At 39.2% G+C, this 15688-nt stretch overlaps 1 protein-coding gene across 1 annotated transcript; it reads left to right on the top strand.

Annotated features, from left to right (window-relative positions):
- Nucleotides 1–591: 591 nt before the first annotated feature.
- si:ch211-76l23.4 lies at nucleotides 592–11973 on the top strand. The gene is made up of 4 exons (XM_034893506.1): nucleotides 592–794; nucleotides 4200–4342; nucleotides 7932–8061; nucleotides 10967–11973. Exons 2-4 carry the CDS (start codon nucleotides 4213–4215, stop codon nucleotides 11205–11207), a joined length of 501 nt encoding a protein of 166 aa, XP_034749397.1. The 5' UTR covers nucleotides 592–794; nucleotides 4200–4212; the 3' UTR covers nucleotides 11208–11973.
- The last annotated feature ends 3715 nt before the right edge of the window (nucleotides 11974–15688 follow it).

Genomic DNA, 15688 nt, shown 5'->3' with positions numbered 1-15688 from the left:
AGGGAGGTAAGATCAGCTCGAAATAAAATACATAGGGATCTAGGGCCTGTGAGGGTAAAAAAAAACACATAACGCTAACGTTTGGCTTGGTTTACACACATGTGCATCCAATGTAATTTATTAATTTATACATTAAAACATGGCACACCTTAAAGTAATAGTACATTGTTTTACAAATGAAGTCTGAAGCTTGTCACACAGCCAAAGATTAATTTAGAAATAAGAATAAGAATATATATTTTGTATTAGTTCTTATGGTTTTGGGTTTCTTTCTTTCTTTCTTTCTTTCTTTCTTTCTTTCTTTCTCTGTGAAGAAGCAGAGACAGACAGGTAAAAAAAAACAATGAGCTCATTTTTAAAGGATCCAGGAAGCGACTGACGCGTCACAGAAAAGAACACCCATGCAAACACACACACACACACACACACACACACACACACACACACACACACACACACAGACAATAGTCAAAACAGATGAAACCGACCAACCAAAACCACTGTGGTGACCACAGGGCCTCCATAATGACGGGGAAAGAGTACATTGGTAGATGCTGAGTGTGTGTGTGTGTGTGTCTGTGTGTGTCTGTGTGTGTGTGTGTTGGGGTCTGTGTGTGAAAGGAAAAGTGTGATATTTTTTGTGTTTATGCATGTGCATGCATGCTTGTGTGCAGTGTGGGTGTGAGTTGTCTCTCTCTTTTTCTATCTCTCTTTCTACACTTCTTGCGTGCCTCACACTGCCTTCTGTTGGAATTGTAGGGAAGCTGTGAAGTAGAGGAGCTGCGAAACAACAGGTACACACTAATGGATTTTATTTACACATGGAACATATTGATCAATCTTTTTTTGTAGCTTTAGTTGATAAAGAAAAGCAGGGGACAGCTGTTAAAAGGGAGGGGTGTGTTGATGTGATGTTCTAATGTATTACAATAACTTAAGCTTAATTTTTCATGTATTTTTGTTCAAAATTGCTTCCTTTTTAATTGTATCCAAAACAAACAAAGTAAAAGATTACTTATGAAATCTTAAAAAATACTTTTCCTTTGAAACAGTGTTGCTGCTTTGAAAGAAAATATGACTGTAATCGTGCTGCAGACGTGTAATGCATGCTTGAGCTAAACGCTGACTGGGACTGTATTGCTGAACATGAATTTGAACAAGGCACCTGCCGTTTAAATACTGAATAAATTGAATAAATTCTGTAATTCTTCCATTTGCCTTCTTCTTTCACAGCAGGGCCACACTTATTTCATGGTCGCCAGATTGAGCCCGGTTAGAGCTGATGAGATTTTAGTTGCTTGGAAAAAAAGGCTGTGCCTATAGATACAGGAATTCTTGGGCAGTCTGATTGTGGTTGTTTATGTGTGTGTTAATGTGTGAGTCTGCATACCCGCAAGGACAGAAGGTTATGTGTGTTTGATTTCATACAACACGTTTTTGGGAATTGGTTAATTCGGCATTAACCCTTGTGTTGTCCTCCCGAGTCAAAAACGGACAAAAATTGGACCTTTTCATTCCCTTTTTAGACTTTTTTTTAGTTTTTACTAACACCACCTTACTACCACTAGTTTTACAGTACATTTTGTAATTCATGGTCAGTGACCCTCATTGATATAGAATTGTACCTAATATTTGAGGTAAAAAAACTTAATGAATTATAGTTAAGATCAGAGGAATGTACAGATGAGTTTAGTCAAGAATGAAAGTGATTAATTGGATTTGCAAAGACCGTTGTATGGAATCCAATCCCTTTTTTTGTTGTAATTTGGTTAAAAATAAAAGCCATATTTCAGATACAAACATTTTTTAAAGGGGTCAAATTTGACCCAAGGACAACAGGAAGGTTAAGTGATGAGTTAGGCGATGACACCACAGGTTTTCCCAGTATATTAAATTTCAATTCAATTTTATTTATAGTATCAAATCATAACAAGAATTATCTCGAGACACTTATACAGATAGGATTAAAAAAACATGATGGACTCTGCAGAAGAGGTAGCCAGACGCAACAATCTTCTGAACATAGCCATATTGAGAAATACAGAGAGAGCTGTGTGGAGCTTAATAAGCTTGTCTAGCAATTTATTTTGCAATGGCTTGAATGTAATTCAACGTACATTGATATCAAAAAGTTACGCAGTTCACAATACGAAAGTTTTCCTACAGTAAAAACAAGGTATGCCCACAGTAGAAAACTACCACGCACAACTACAACAAACATCAACATTAATATTATTAATACTATTAAATATGCATAGTATGTTGCACACAGACAGTAGTGCAATCACAACAAGGCTCAATGCTCTGAAACTAATCATACTAATGAACAGAAGAGACGTATGTTATGCTGCAGAAGAACCCCCTCTTCAGCCTAAAGTACTGAGAAATACTGTTTTGTACTTTAAAAAAGGAATCTGAAATCGTTTACTGTCTTGACAACATCCGTTTTCTGCTTGAATGTGACATTCATTTAAACCCAGTTGTATAGTCTACCAGAGCTTTGTGTATTATTGAAGTGATGTATCTGTGTGTGTGTGTGTGTGTGTGTGTGTGTGTGTTTAACTGGATTAAACATGAAGTTCCCGAGGTAGTTTGGACTTGGCATGTCTCTGCAGCTCTCCTCCCAGCTTTCCACATCTCTCTGTCAGTTCAGTTTTGTGTTCCAGCTCTCTGACTGCTGCTTGGACTCATTCTTTTTAGTGTGAGCTGACTGCAGGAGCTGAGAGTTTAGCCTCGGGGCTTCTTCTTCAAGTTAACCCTCGAACACGCCTCAAAGACTTTTGAAGTTTATCCTCAGAAAAGTTAGATTTCCCTTTTTTACTCAGGTTTAACACAGTGCTGAGGAATAGTGTAATACCTGCAGCATGCTGACTCAGGCTGTGCAGAGATAAAAGACTAGCATAAAGACACACAGAACTTAGAGGACATTGGACTGCACTGAGGAGACATCATAAGGACTGAATCCTCCAAAAAGGAGATTTGATACATGATCAAATTACACGTATGTGTTGGTAAAGTGTAAATAACTAAAACATACACTAGCGGTCAAAAGTTTGGGGTCACTTACAAATTTCCATTGCACTCCATTATAGACAGAATACCAGCTAAGATCAGTTGCATTGTTTGTTAACCAGTTTTCAGATTACATTGTGTGTTTACATAATTGCAAAAGGGTTCTCCAAAGTTTTTCTAGTTAGTTTTTTAAAATGATATCAGATTAGTAAACAGAATGTGCCTTTGAAACATTGGATGAATGGTTACTGATATAAGGCAATCTAGATATTGTATTAAAGATCAGCCCACCCACTCAGATCAGTTGTTGTTCTGTCTATAATGGAGTGGTATGGAAATTTGTAAGTGACCCCAAACTTTTGACCGGTACTGTATACCCATATGTAGAATTGGGAATCGAGAACCGATTCCTACTTGGAATGGTTTCAAAAATTATGATTCCATGAGAATAATTTCTTTATTGGATTTGTTCAGACTATTTGGTTTCAAATTCGCTTGTCGTTCTCCATTTAACATGCGCAAGTTTTGGTCTCCAAAGCGGCCAGGTGCTTGTTGTGTTGCAGCCTTGGAGCTCACTAAGCAACACTCTAGTGTGGCTTCATTTTACATTTGGAAAAAGCCCTGTAAAACTGCGAACCACCACTGAATCAAAATGAAACCTTCTTCTTATTTGTGAAAATAAGCATGTGATCCGTTTCAACTCCACTTCCTCAAAGAATTGTAATCAAGAAATTGAAAGGGATTGGAATCAGAATCATTAACATCCAAACGATGCGCAACCCTACTCATACACACTGCCTGACTAAGTTGTTCCAGATATGTGGTAAAGTAAAAGTAATGTGATAAAAAAAAAGTTCAACTCCAAAAATAAAAAACAATTTATTGCTCGGAATTGTCGTTAAACTGCTAAAGATAGACAGGAGTGTACCCTAACTACAATTATTTTCTTAACCTGACCCAGTGGTGTTACCCTGCACTAAAAACATGTGCCAAAAGGACCTAACTAAGCATCTGTACTGGATGAGGGAATATTAGGTTTAATAAATTATATTGTTTATATACAATATATATTGTTATATGTTTTCTGAATATAAAAAATAAAAAATGTGATAAAAAAAAAACAGGATATGACTCAAAAGCAGGGATGGAATAAATCTGTGTTTTTGTGTGCCCTCATTTCCCTCCAGGTGCTGGTCCGTCATGGCCCCCAAACTGAGCGTGCTGCTGCTAATCATGTCCGTTGTCACGGTAACGGTTCTGGCCCAGAGGCGACGGACGTCGTCGTCGTCGACAACCACCAACACTGACGAGTGGAACTATAGGGATGGCTGTGAGCACCCAGATTACTCTCTGTTTACCCCAGGTCATAGGTCAGGTTCAGGGCGCATCATGATGATGTCAGAGCTAGGGGTGAAAGAAATACTGTCGGCTGCAGTGTGGATGCTGTCACTGCCCGATGTGAGTCGAGTGCAGATTTGAGTCACACATGCGTCACTTTGCGAATATTAGCCTACAAGATGCTAACAAGAGACTTCTGTAATGTCAACACAGTAAAAATGGCCCTACTTAACCAAGTTCATTCACCGCTAGCTACAAGTTAGTTAGGCTGTCAGTTGAATGGTGTTTTGAGCTAACGTTAGCAATCAATCAAGCATGGATAGCTAAAACGTTTTTTTAATTACTTCTAGCTTAGCTACAAGCTATCAATCAAACACAACAAAGGCTGTCACTTGAATGGCGTTTTGAGCTAACGTTAGCAATCATAGACAGCTAAAACATTTTTAAAATGATTCCCATCTTCTATTGCCGTTTGCAATGACAAAAGTTTATTATTTTACGGATTTCACAAATTTCAGTATAACTGTAATGTCGTAAAACGTTTAAATCTGAGCATGCGCGACTCAAATCTGCACTCGACTTACACCGGGAAGTGACAGATGCTATCGGTACACGATCCGTCCTGCGCATGCGCAAGATGATTTACGACAATGCACGATCTGTTCCACGTTTGCGCGCAAAAAGTGGCTGAGAAGTTTGTTCTTCATGTTGCCCTTGGGCAATATTTGGTTGACGGGCTGGTGGATCCTGCCTTTAAAACAAAGGTCACGCGAATGGCTGGACATTTCGTATTAAGAGGTAAGTTAAGTTAGTTTGGGTATGTGAAATAATAGTAGCATTAACGATATGCTGCTAACGTTAGCACTAGTACTAGCTAATGTTTGTGGGACAAGACACCTTTTTGCACATTTCCATTTATGACTACTTTGTCATTAGCTGTTCAGTAAAGTTTAGTCAGAGTTGAAATGAAGTAATTGTGAGTGAGCTGTGTTGTAGCAGCATACTCTTTACTGGAACAAACAGGGATGCTAACATTGCTCTTTTCTCTTTTTACCTCCAAAGTTTATGAAAACTGTACAACAATTCTGGATCAAAGACGGCGCTGTCCCACAACTAAGGCAGCAAAGTCCCAGACAATTAAAGGGAAGACGATCGCTCAAGACATATGCCTATATCACACCTGAGTGATAATGCTTGTAATGCTTTGCCAAATCTAGTTAATGGTGAATTAAGTTTAGAGCATTCACATTTAAAGAATTTCAAATCATTTCCTTTCACGGTAACAGAAATGTCACTTTAGAGATTAGAAATTGGTATGTTTATCAGTTGTAGCTAGGGATTGTAGCTAGGTAAAAGTTCACCTTGTTTACTTCACTAGCAATGGTAAATGAAAGCTAAACTGTATTAGCATAGATTCCCATGTAAAAAGTATAACGCTCTGCAGTGTTAGGTTATAGCATTCTTAACGGAAAACATCTTTTTCTTGCTGTCTTTTAACAGGGACTTAGGACAGACGGAGGCGGTCACTGAGGATGGGAAAACCAGAAAGGTGAGGAGGAGGAGGAGGAGGAGAGGGAAGGCAAAAGACCAGGAGCGAGACAGAGGCCATATAAGATGTTGAATAGACTATTTGTTACATTAGAGATTGCCATTCAAAAAATAAATGAATTAAATTAACTGCTTTTTCTGTGTCATTAAGTTTTTCGGTGTGTACATAATAGAAACTGTTTTAGAATTGTAATTGTATCATAAGTATGTTTAAGCATACTGTTACATGAAGGTACTTTGTGTAACTTTGTATTGGTGTAGTTACTTCATCATGGTCTTAACTGACAACTGTTTTAATACACTTATACCTACCTTTACTGTGTTAGTGGGTGGTTATCAATGGGGTTGTTATGACTTTTTCATATGTTGGTTGTAGCCTTGCAGCTTGTGCGTTTACAGTACTATTTAACCTTTCTCACATGCAGTTTACTGCATGTCATACTGCATATGGTAGCTCATTAGATGTTAGCATTTACTTTGTTATAGTTGCTGATCATACATCAGTGCATTTGTTTGAAAGCTAGAAGCTACTGGACAATGAGCTAATACATGTATGCAGTAAACTACAAGCTAATGAAAACTGTTAGCTTCTGTGAGCTTAATGTAATGAAGATTAATTAATGCTATTCTCCTTACCGGTAAGTGTTATGACAAATACAAAGCACAAACGTGAACTTCCACAAGTTTTTAATTGATTGATAAATAAGAGAAAACAACTATTTTCTACATTAATGCTTTTCAGTGTTGGTAATGTTACACCTCCACAAGTTGCGGGCAAAGTTTTAGACAGAATATTCTCCTCCTGCAAGCAGGCCGATGCTGATTCACCTTCTCCACCTCAACAAAAACAATACACAGCACAGTTCACAGTTCCACATCCATTTGTCCAGTGTTTTGAAATGCTCTTACGCTGTCGACCATACCAACCGATTGTGTAGGCTACGCAGGTATGGACCAGTGACAACAAGTATTAATTTAAATATGTTCATAAAAAAAAATAAAAAAATGTAGATAACATGTCGAGCACTTGTGAACTACAAAAAAGTCTAGCCTACAAAAAAAAAGCAGCCAGTTGTGATGCTTGGCCGTCAAGTGTTCCGACGCATGAGTGGTACCAACAGTGTAGGGAAACCGTCAGGCTGTTTCTTTGGGACATTGTTTAAAAAGCTGGATACTTGCTGTGAGACAGTGGTTTGAAAGCCGGATACTTTCTTTGCGACATCGTTTGCGCACATGCGCAGGACGGATTGCTCAGGGAGGATGGATGGTGTACCGACAGATGCCTTTTTGTCTTGAGTTGAAGCTTCATTGATCCCCTCAGACAGATGTGATGTAGGATAATAAAGTGGAGACCACAGCCAGAGAAGGGCTAGGACTGAGACTCTTCTGTCAGAGTCATTTCCTGTATCTGTGCACATGGGTTTGGCCACTGCCACGCCTCTGTGGAGGACTAGAGGCAGGTCGGAGCCAGAGTGGATTGATTATAAAGTTAGCTGCAACACTTTTTGATTTCATAAGAAACAGTTTTTTGTAAACAGGAGGCAGCCTTGTTTAGCCTAATGGACATAAACAGGAGGCAGCAGGGATACTCCTAACTAACTTTCTCATTTGACTTAGGGCGATGCAAAGGAAATTCCCAAAAGGATTTTTCACCAAATCTACTCTCATTATCAGTTTTCCTTAAATGACTCAGGAAACAGAAACTCTTTTATCTTTCAACTCTTTTTACATTACATTGAATGTCATTTTAGCTGAAGCTTTTATCCAAAGCTACTTACAATTGTTATATATCAGAGGTTGCACACTGGAGCTACTAGGGGTTAGGTGTCCTGCTCAGGGACACATTGATTGATGTATCACAGTGGGAATCGTACCCGGGTATCACACACCAAAGGCATGTGTGCACCATCACCTCCCCCATTTTTTTTTTATAGCAGGAAACATGAATTCAGTGGTTTCTGACTTTTGGAAAAACTCTTTTGCCTAACTTTGTGTCACCAGATCTGTGTTGTGGTTGTGGTTTGTTGTCTTAGCTGAGAAGGTGAACATGCGTGGCGTGGCCAACCTGACTCAGATCCTGGACAACTGGAGGTTCGACATCCTGAGCCAGATGAAAGGACTTCTGCAGAATGACCACCAGTCTCTCCTGCCCGACTACGCCAGGTATGGAAAGAGGGCAGAAGGAGGACGAGGTTATCAGTGGGATAGTCCCGCATTGCAAGATTGGCTAGGTCACACAGCATTCTGGGATGGGACAAAAATGTGCTCTGGTTTATTGGCATTTCCTTAAACCAATCACAATTGTCTTGGGCGGGGAAAAGCCCCAGACACAATGACGCTGGCTTGTTTTGGAGGAACAATTGCAGATTCAAAAGTTGTTTTAGTCGTGTAACAGAAAACTCAGATAGGACAGCCATGTCCAGCTAACTGTCTGGATTTACCCTGCAGAGATCTGAGAGACAGTTAACATAGTCCTCGTGAATCCACCGGAGTTTAAAATTACAACACAAAGAAAGTGGAAGGTGACTCCAGGGACATCTGATATATCGGTGGAATGAACCGAAAACAGCAGTTGACAGTATGATTTCAGGAAAGATCCATTTAGTAGCTGTTCTGGAGCTTTCAATCATATTCCATCTTCATCAGCAAATGCACTTATCATCAGTTATCAGTTTTCATGGGATTGGAGATGGATTTCCTTTTTATGCCTGGGAATAAAAAGAAAATCCCTCCAATCCCAATGCCTTGCCTGGGCGCCATGTTGCAGCTCACAGAATTGGCTCCTGGATGTTGTCTGATTCTCTGCTGTTCAAAAGATGCGTTTCAGATTGTAAAAAGGTTTGGATTTGACCAATGAGGGTTTTCAAAACAGTAGTACTAATACTGATTTGAAGGGTTCCCAGACAGGTATTTTTTTCATTGATTGTGTTCTGCCTTCAATACTGTGTATAATTAAAAATCATATCTGACTTTTGTTAGAAACCTCCAACAGCTTAGTTAAGCAGTCTAAATACAATAAATAATGGAAAATAAAAAATTGATGGAAGATGTTTCCCATTACAGCATTGTATCTCATCACAGATTTATAATTTTAAAATGTTTTAGATCAGAGTTCGTTGAAGTACAGTCAGAAAATGACAAAACAGAAATGAGAGCAAATGAAAGCGAGAGAGCTGCATGGGAAGGTCAAATAAAAAAAGAAAATAAGAAAGCGACGTTCCCTGTTTATGTAACTGCTGGGCCATAATGATGTCTGGTCCTCTACACTGTGGCCAGAGGCAGGAAACACCAGACCTCCTTGTGGAAAACTTGAGCCCGGTTTTCTTTCACACTGAATAACAGCTCATTTCTATTTTGACTTTTAAATTGCAGTTTCAGCTGCAGTTTCCTATGACGGCGTCAGCCACAGAGTGGACCCAACCAGCCTGAAGGATAAACCAAATTCCTGTGGAGACTCTTTTACTTGTGTTGAATATTCTGCTCACTCAAAAACATACAGGAGAAGTGTACTTTCTAAATGTGACACTTGTTACTGAACTAAACTCAGCTTCTCAGTCTTCTTCGTCCCAACGTCTCTTTTCTATGGTGGCCGACAGGGGCAAACAACCTGAAAATTCAGAAAACTCAGACAAAACACAAGCAAATTAAGAAAACAACTTCATTCATTTGACAACACATGTGCAGCATTCAGCAAACGTGCTGCATATACACACAACACATAAAAAACGAATGAACAACGAAAATAAATAACCCCGCTGCAAAACGCTGCATCCAGATTATACAACAGAAGTTCTCCAGGCCTCTAGGGGGTGCAGCTGAGTGGAACAGCTGATTTTTGACTCCACGGAACAAGAGAGAGAGAGAGAGAGAGAGAGAGAGAGAGAGAGAGAGATTGAGCAGATGAGAGGTTTGTTTGAAAACGGGACCAAAAGTAAAGATAGCGGCGACATAAAACGGCTAGAATTCATTTTAACATTTGGCCCGCCTCTTTTCCGCGGCTGTTCTACTCAGCTGCTCCCCCTAGAGGCCTGGAGTACTTCCATTGTGTAATTAGGATGCAATTTTTTTGCATTTGTTTTCGTTGTTCGTTTGTTTTTTAGTTGCATCGTGTTTATGTATTTGGTTGTGTTGTGTGTATATGCATCGTGTTTATGTATTTGGTTGTGTTATGTGTGGATGCATCGTGTTAATGTATTTGGTTGTGTTGTGTGTATTTGCATTGCGTTTATGTATTTGGTTGTGTTATGTGTGGATGCATCGTGTTTATGTCTTTGGTTGTGTTGTGTGTATTTGCATCGTGTTTTTGTATTTGGTTGTGTGTATATGCAGCGCGTTTGCTGAATGCTGCGCATGTGTTGTCAAATTAATTAAGTTGTTTTCTTAACTTGCGTGTGTTTTCCGAAGCTGCAGGGCGTTTGCCCCCGTCGGCCACTGTACTTTTCCACGTATATCCAACATTAACATTTATATTTGAATACCACTGAAATATTTCACTTTAACATTTATGTGGTTAGAAAAAAAATTAGATTCAGAAAAGTTTGAATGGGAAATGTGAATTGGTGAACCCCCACTAAATGAATGAATGAATAATAATAAGGGTTTGTGTGAATGATGAGAATGAAACTTGACTACAGTCATGAAAGAAGGAAGTACAACCAAACCTAGTCTATACATCAAAGATGATTGTTTAGGTGATTGCTCCGGTGCTGCCGGAAGATCTGCCGGATGTCCCTCATTTTCGGCCAGATGTTTGTTACCTTCTGCTTTCTTTGTGTGTGGATTTCTGAGGACTATGGTCAACTGCTCCTCAGATCTCTGCAGGGTAAATCCAGACAGCTAGCTAGACTATCTGTCCAATCTGAGTTTTGTGTTGCAGACTAAAACAACTTTTGAACGAACACATGTTCCACCAGAACATGTTCCTTCCCGAGGCGATTTTGCAGAACACGTTTTTCTCCTATCCAGGAATGTTGTGTGGACTAGCCAGAGCCTCCTCCGCAGTGCTGTGGAAGAAGGTCTGGCAATGCCAAAACCAGATGAACTAAGCGCCCTCTGTGTTCCTGTCTAGGATCCAGCCGCTGTCTGAGGCTTTAGATGATCTCTACAAGGAGTTCAACGCCCTCAAAGCTCACCTGGGCGACCTGACCGACAAGTTCTCCGCCATAGAAACCTTCATCGATGAGGTCAAGGCCGAGCGCGCCAACAACGCCAACGCTGGCCCAGCCTCTGGCCCGGCCCCTGGTCCAGCTCCGGGCCCCGTCCCCAGACAGGCTGGGAGGAGGATGCTGAAGAAGAAGGCCTCTTCCTAAGGAGCCAATGATGTGCTTCTTCTATCCTGATGTCTCTGTTTGTCTCATCTGGCTTATACTAATCCTCCTGTGATTTCATCATGTTGTATACTTAGGCCAACGCACTACCAATACCAATATCTAAAATTAAAATATATACCACAGTACAATACTAAACATCTAAAATATATACACATAAATAAATAGCCTGTACACATCTTATATTACATTTAAAAGAGCTGCACTCGGTGTGTTGCCGTAAACCCAGCACTGTTTAATATATACCAAGATCTTTTTCCAAAATAAATATTGTTTTGCTGTTACGTTTTTACATTTCATGTGAGAGGTTGGTAAAACATGCATATTGGTTTAGAAATCTGCACACATGCTGTGTCTTAAATCCCTCACTTGACTCATGCAGTCCTCCCTACAGTGAGTGAATTTACATTTTTGAAAGCATTTTGGATGCGTCACATTGTAAGATTATCAGTAGAAAGTGGTCTATGCTATGGACACAAACAACTCAAATAACATGGCCAAGAGTAAATAAAGTGGACTATGTAGGCTAATAATAAAAAGCCATGGGTTCAGAACCCAGCTATCATTTCCAGTTTCCTCATAAAGTAATACATCTTTTGTTAAAATTTTAAAAAGAGCTGAGTTGGTTAGAAAGAACTTGTTCTGTTTGTTCTGCATGCTTTTTGGACAAACATGCTTTTTGGTTTGGGTTTACTGCTAAATATTTCATATTTACCTATGAGCTCCAAATAAACTCATTTCTTGCATTTATTCAGTATTTCAGTTACTGTTTCTTCGAACAGAAAAAGGCTCCTCTTGCAGAATACATTTGTTGGGGACGTTTCGGTGCTAGACCTTCATCAGACAAACAGTTTGTGACTATAGGAAACCATCTTAAATTTACTACAGTACCCATGTACCAGTACATGGGCACTGTAGTAATAGCAACCTACCCATGTACTAGTACATGGGTAGGTTGCTATAAAAACCAATGCTTAAAGCCATAATGGCTAAACTGCATTCTTAAAAAGATGGATTCTCAAATATTGCAGTTATATTTGTAGATTAAACTGGAGCGACCCATTTACATGGCAAGTGAAAAAACAGAAACCTTCATCATATATAATAATATATATACATGGGATTTATACGTGAAGTAAAAAGTGCATTACTTTTTGTAGGTATGAGAACAGTGAAGGAGAACTCTAGCCTGTGACGCCTTTGGAGGTCAGTCATTGGCTGATTCAATGCTTGAAGAAGGGCATTTTGGGTAGGCATGATTGTAGTCTCTATTTTAGCTCAGAAGACTCAAAGTTACTTTTAGCTTCTTCATACCAAGATTTCTTTTCTCCTATTATTACTCAGATTGTTTTACCATTAAGTTAAAGTCTGGGAGTTTTATACATACGTGATCTGGTGTTATTTACCTCTGATGGTAAAGTGCAGTCTGGCTGAGCTTAATTTAGTGGGGCTTTTTTTTTTTATCCTGATGAGAAAACCTTTTTGATAATAAGAAGAACTCATAAGTATAAAGATCTGTGGGTATTAAATATAATCGGTCAGACACTTCAATTCATACACTGCCCACCAAAAAAACAAAAATCATCCATCTCTACTATATCTGGGTCTCAGAGCTGTGACCCAATTTGTATTACAGTAATCCCATATACGGTAACACACTGTGTGTAATCTGACGTTGCTCTCAATTCTGACTCAGAAACCCCGATGACTCCAATTTAGCCCACTGAGTCGCCTCACGTCATATTCCCCCGTGTCAAATTGAAAAGTAACTAAGACTCGCCTTTCACTGGCTTCTTCAACCAATTGTTATTAGTTATACACAAAAACACACAACAATATGCAAATAGATATATAAGATGATTATGACTGACAATATATACTTGCTCATGTAAATTTATCATTATTTAACACTTGAAGTGTTTTATTTCCCTTGTTCATCATTAGCTTAACAGTAAACAGGTCATATTGTATCTCCTCTCACACCACTCTACCAATACTGCAGTAATTTGCTCCAACTACTTCAAAAAGAAAGGAGCAATATAATGCAAGCAGATCAAAAGACAAAAGAGAATGCCATTAAGTTTAGATATCTTTATTATTCTCACTAAACGTTGTCATGTTTTTGTCCCTGTCTGCTGTGACGGATCCAAAACTAAACCATGAAGTCCAGATTCTCTCGGTCCAATGACGAGTTGACGGTACAGTAAATCATGTAATGAATACAACATGAAGGCAGGTGGCGCAAAAAAAGAAGAAAAAAAACTCAAAAAGCCAAGGCTCACTTTCACGCCATAAATCATCGTCACGCAGCGTTATTGGTTTGCCTCACTTGACCAGTTCATTCAGATTCAGCGGCTGCAGCTTTTCCACGGTCCTTCTACCCTTTCTGTGTCAAAGGGGAACTCCAATCGATAACACATTTCATGCTTTCTGGTGTCATTGACACGCTGCAGTGGTGGCGATATGACTCAAGAAGAACCACTTTGCTTTTTGAAAGCGTCCTGTCTGCTGTCTGATCGTCCTGCTGGGAGGCCGGTGGAGTTGGGAGCTGATTAAACTCATTTTCTTCTGGTTTTCATCCCACACAAACCTTGAAAACATCTCGTCCTTCTCGTCTCCTTGTTCTCTGTGACACATTTACTGTATCACCGTTGACCTCTGACCTCTGCCCCTTATCCTCGTATGTTGTTGCGTGCCACAACACTACCAATCAGGTATGGCGATTGACTTTACAACGCATCACTTGAGGCTTCCTGAGGTGGAGGTCAGTGGGAGGTGTCACCTCCATCTGAGAAGCTCTTCTTAATGTAGCCACCAGTCTTAACGCAACACTGTCAGCTTTACCATGAATCAGCCGCTGGAACGGGACTGTGAATGATGCTCTTAATAATCATCAACACATACAGTGCTGCTCAGACGTTTATGGATTATTTAGGATTAAAAAAAATCATCTTTTTAGAAATTAATTTAAATGCCTTCATTAAGAAAATTAGAAAAATACAACACCTGTTTTCTTTGTGGATGATTAATGTATTGTAAATAAATAAATGTTCTTTCTTAAAATACAGGGGGCATGAGTATGCACACAACTATGTTAAATTCCCATAAAGGCAGGCACATTTTTATTTTTAAAGGCCAGTTATTTCATGGATCAGCATATAATGCATCCTGATAAAGTTCCCTTGGCCTTTAGAATTAAAATTACACCCCCCCCCTCACCCCACATCATCACATACCCTTAACCATACCTAAAGGTGGGCATGGGGAACTTTCCAAAACATTATCTCTCAATGCAAATCAGACCAGCTGTTAGGCTAACTGAAATAAAACCATGCCAATCTCTAGGTGTGGTGAAGTGTATGTGAAAATAAAAATAAAAACGTGCCTGCTTCCATGGGAATTTAAGGGGGTGTATACTTATGCCCGCTGTATTTTTCCTATTTTTTGAATTATGTCATTAAGGTTAATTTCCAAAAGATGATTTTTTTTTTATTCCTCCTTTTAGTCAACTTTAACATGGGTTCATAAAAAATAAGCAGCACTGGAAGTCCTTACACCACTGTAACGCTTTAGGGTTTAACCCTCATGTTGTCCTCGGGTCAATTTGACCCATTTATTTAAAAAGTTCCTATAACCGAAATTTGGTTTCCTTTCAACCAAATTGTCCCAAACTAAATAACGTGGATAGTTCCATAAAACTTTTTTAACAAGTGAAATAATTGATGAGTTCATTAATTTCATTACATTTGGGTGTTTTTAATCAATTTTAGAGCATTTGAATTTTTTTATATATAAAAGAAAGGTGAAAAAGCTTTAAAAGCACAGAAAAAGTGACTAAAACATCGAGGGAAAGGGAAAAAAGTGTTGAAAAAGACGACCAAGAATTTAAAGAAAAAAAGGTTTTAAGATTTGTACCCAGAAAACCCAAAAGTTGCATGGTTGGCAGGAAGACAACAAAAGGGTAAACTACAAAAGATATGTTGTCAAATGGGCCCCAGATCACCTCAACAACGTGTCTTGGTGGTTGTTTACACTAGTATTTGGTGCTGTCCACTTGTGATCCGATCACCAAAAACACATTTTAAAACCACAAAACAGACACAGCAGCTTTGAGTGGCGATGTCTCCCAGCTGTAACACATGTTCAAAACCACGCGTTAACAGGCCCGTGTCCAGCACAGGGACATGGTTAGCCTAACTTAGCACAAAGACTGCAAGCAGGTGGAAAGGGTTAGCCTTCCTACATCAAAAGTGTAAGAAGACAATGTTCCCTAGCTCCCCAAATCTGTCTGTGGCTACAAACCCAATAGTTCCTCCTCAAGATGTCAAGCTAAACACAACTATATACTTTCTCACGTGGTTTCCTAAGACAGCTGGTCACTGTAGTTTTTATCAAACAAATAGGAGGACGTAGTGCATTTGTTGGAGACTATTTTCAGCAGTGGATTAATCCACATTTGCTGC

Source organism: Etheostoma cragini, chromosome 15 (genome assembly GCF_013103735.1).
Source record: "Etheostoma cragini isolate CJK2018 chromosome 15, CSU_Ecrag_1.0, whole genome shotgun sequence".
NCBI classification, from domain to species: Eukaryota; Metazoa; Chordata; class Actinopteri; order Perciformes; family Percidae; genus Etheostoma; species Etheostoma cragini.
Note: the sequence above shows the minus strand (reverse complement) of the source record. Positions and strands in the feature narration are given on the sequence as shown.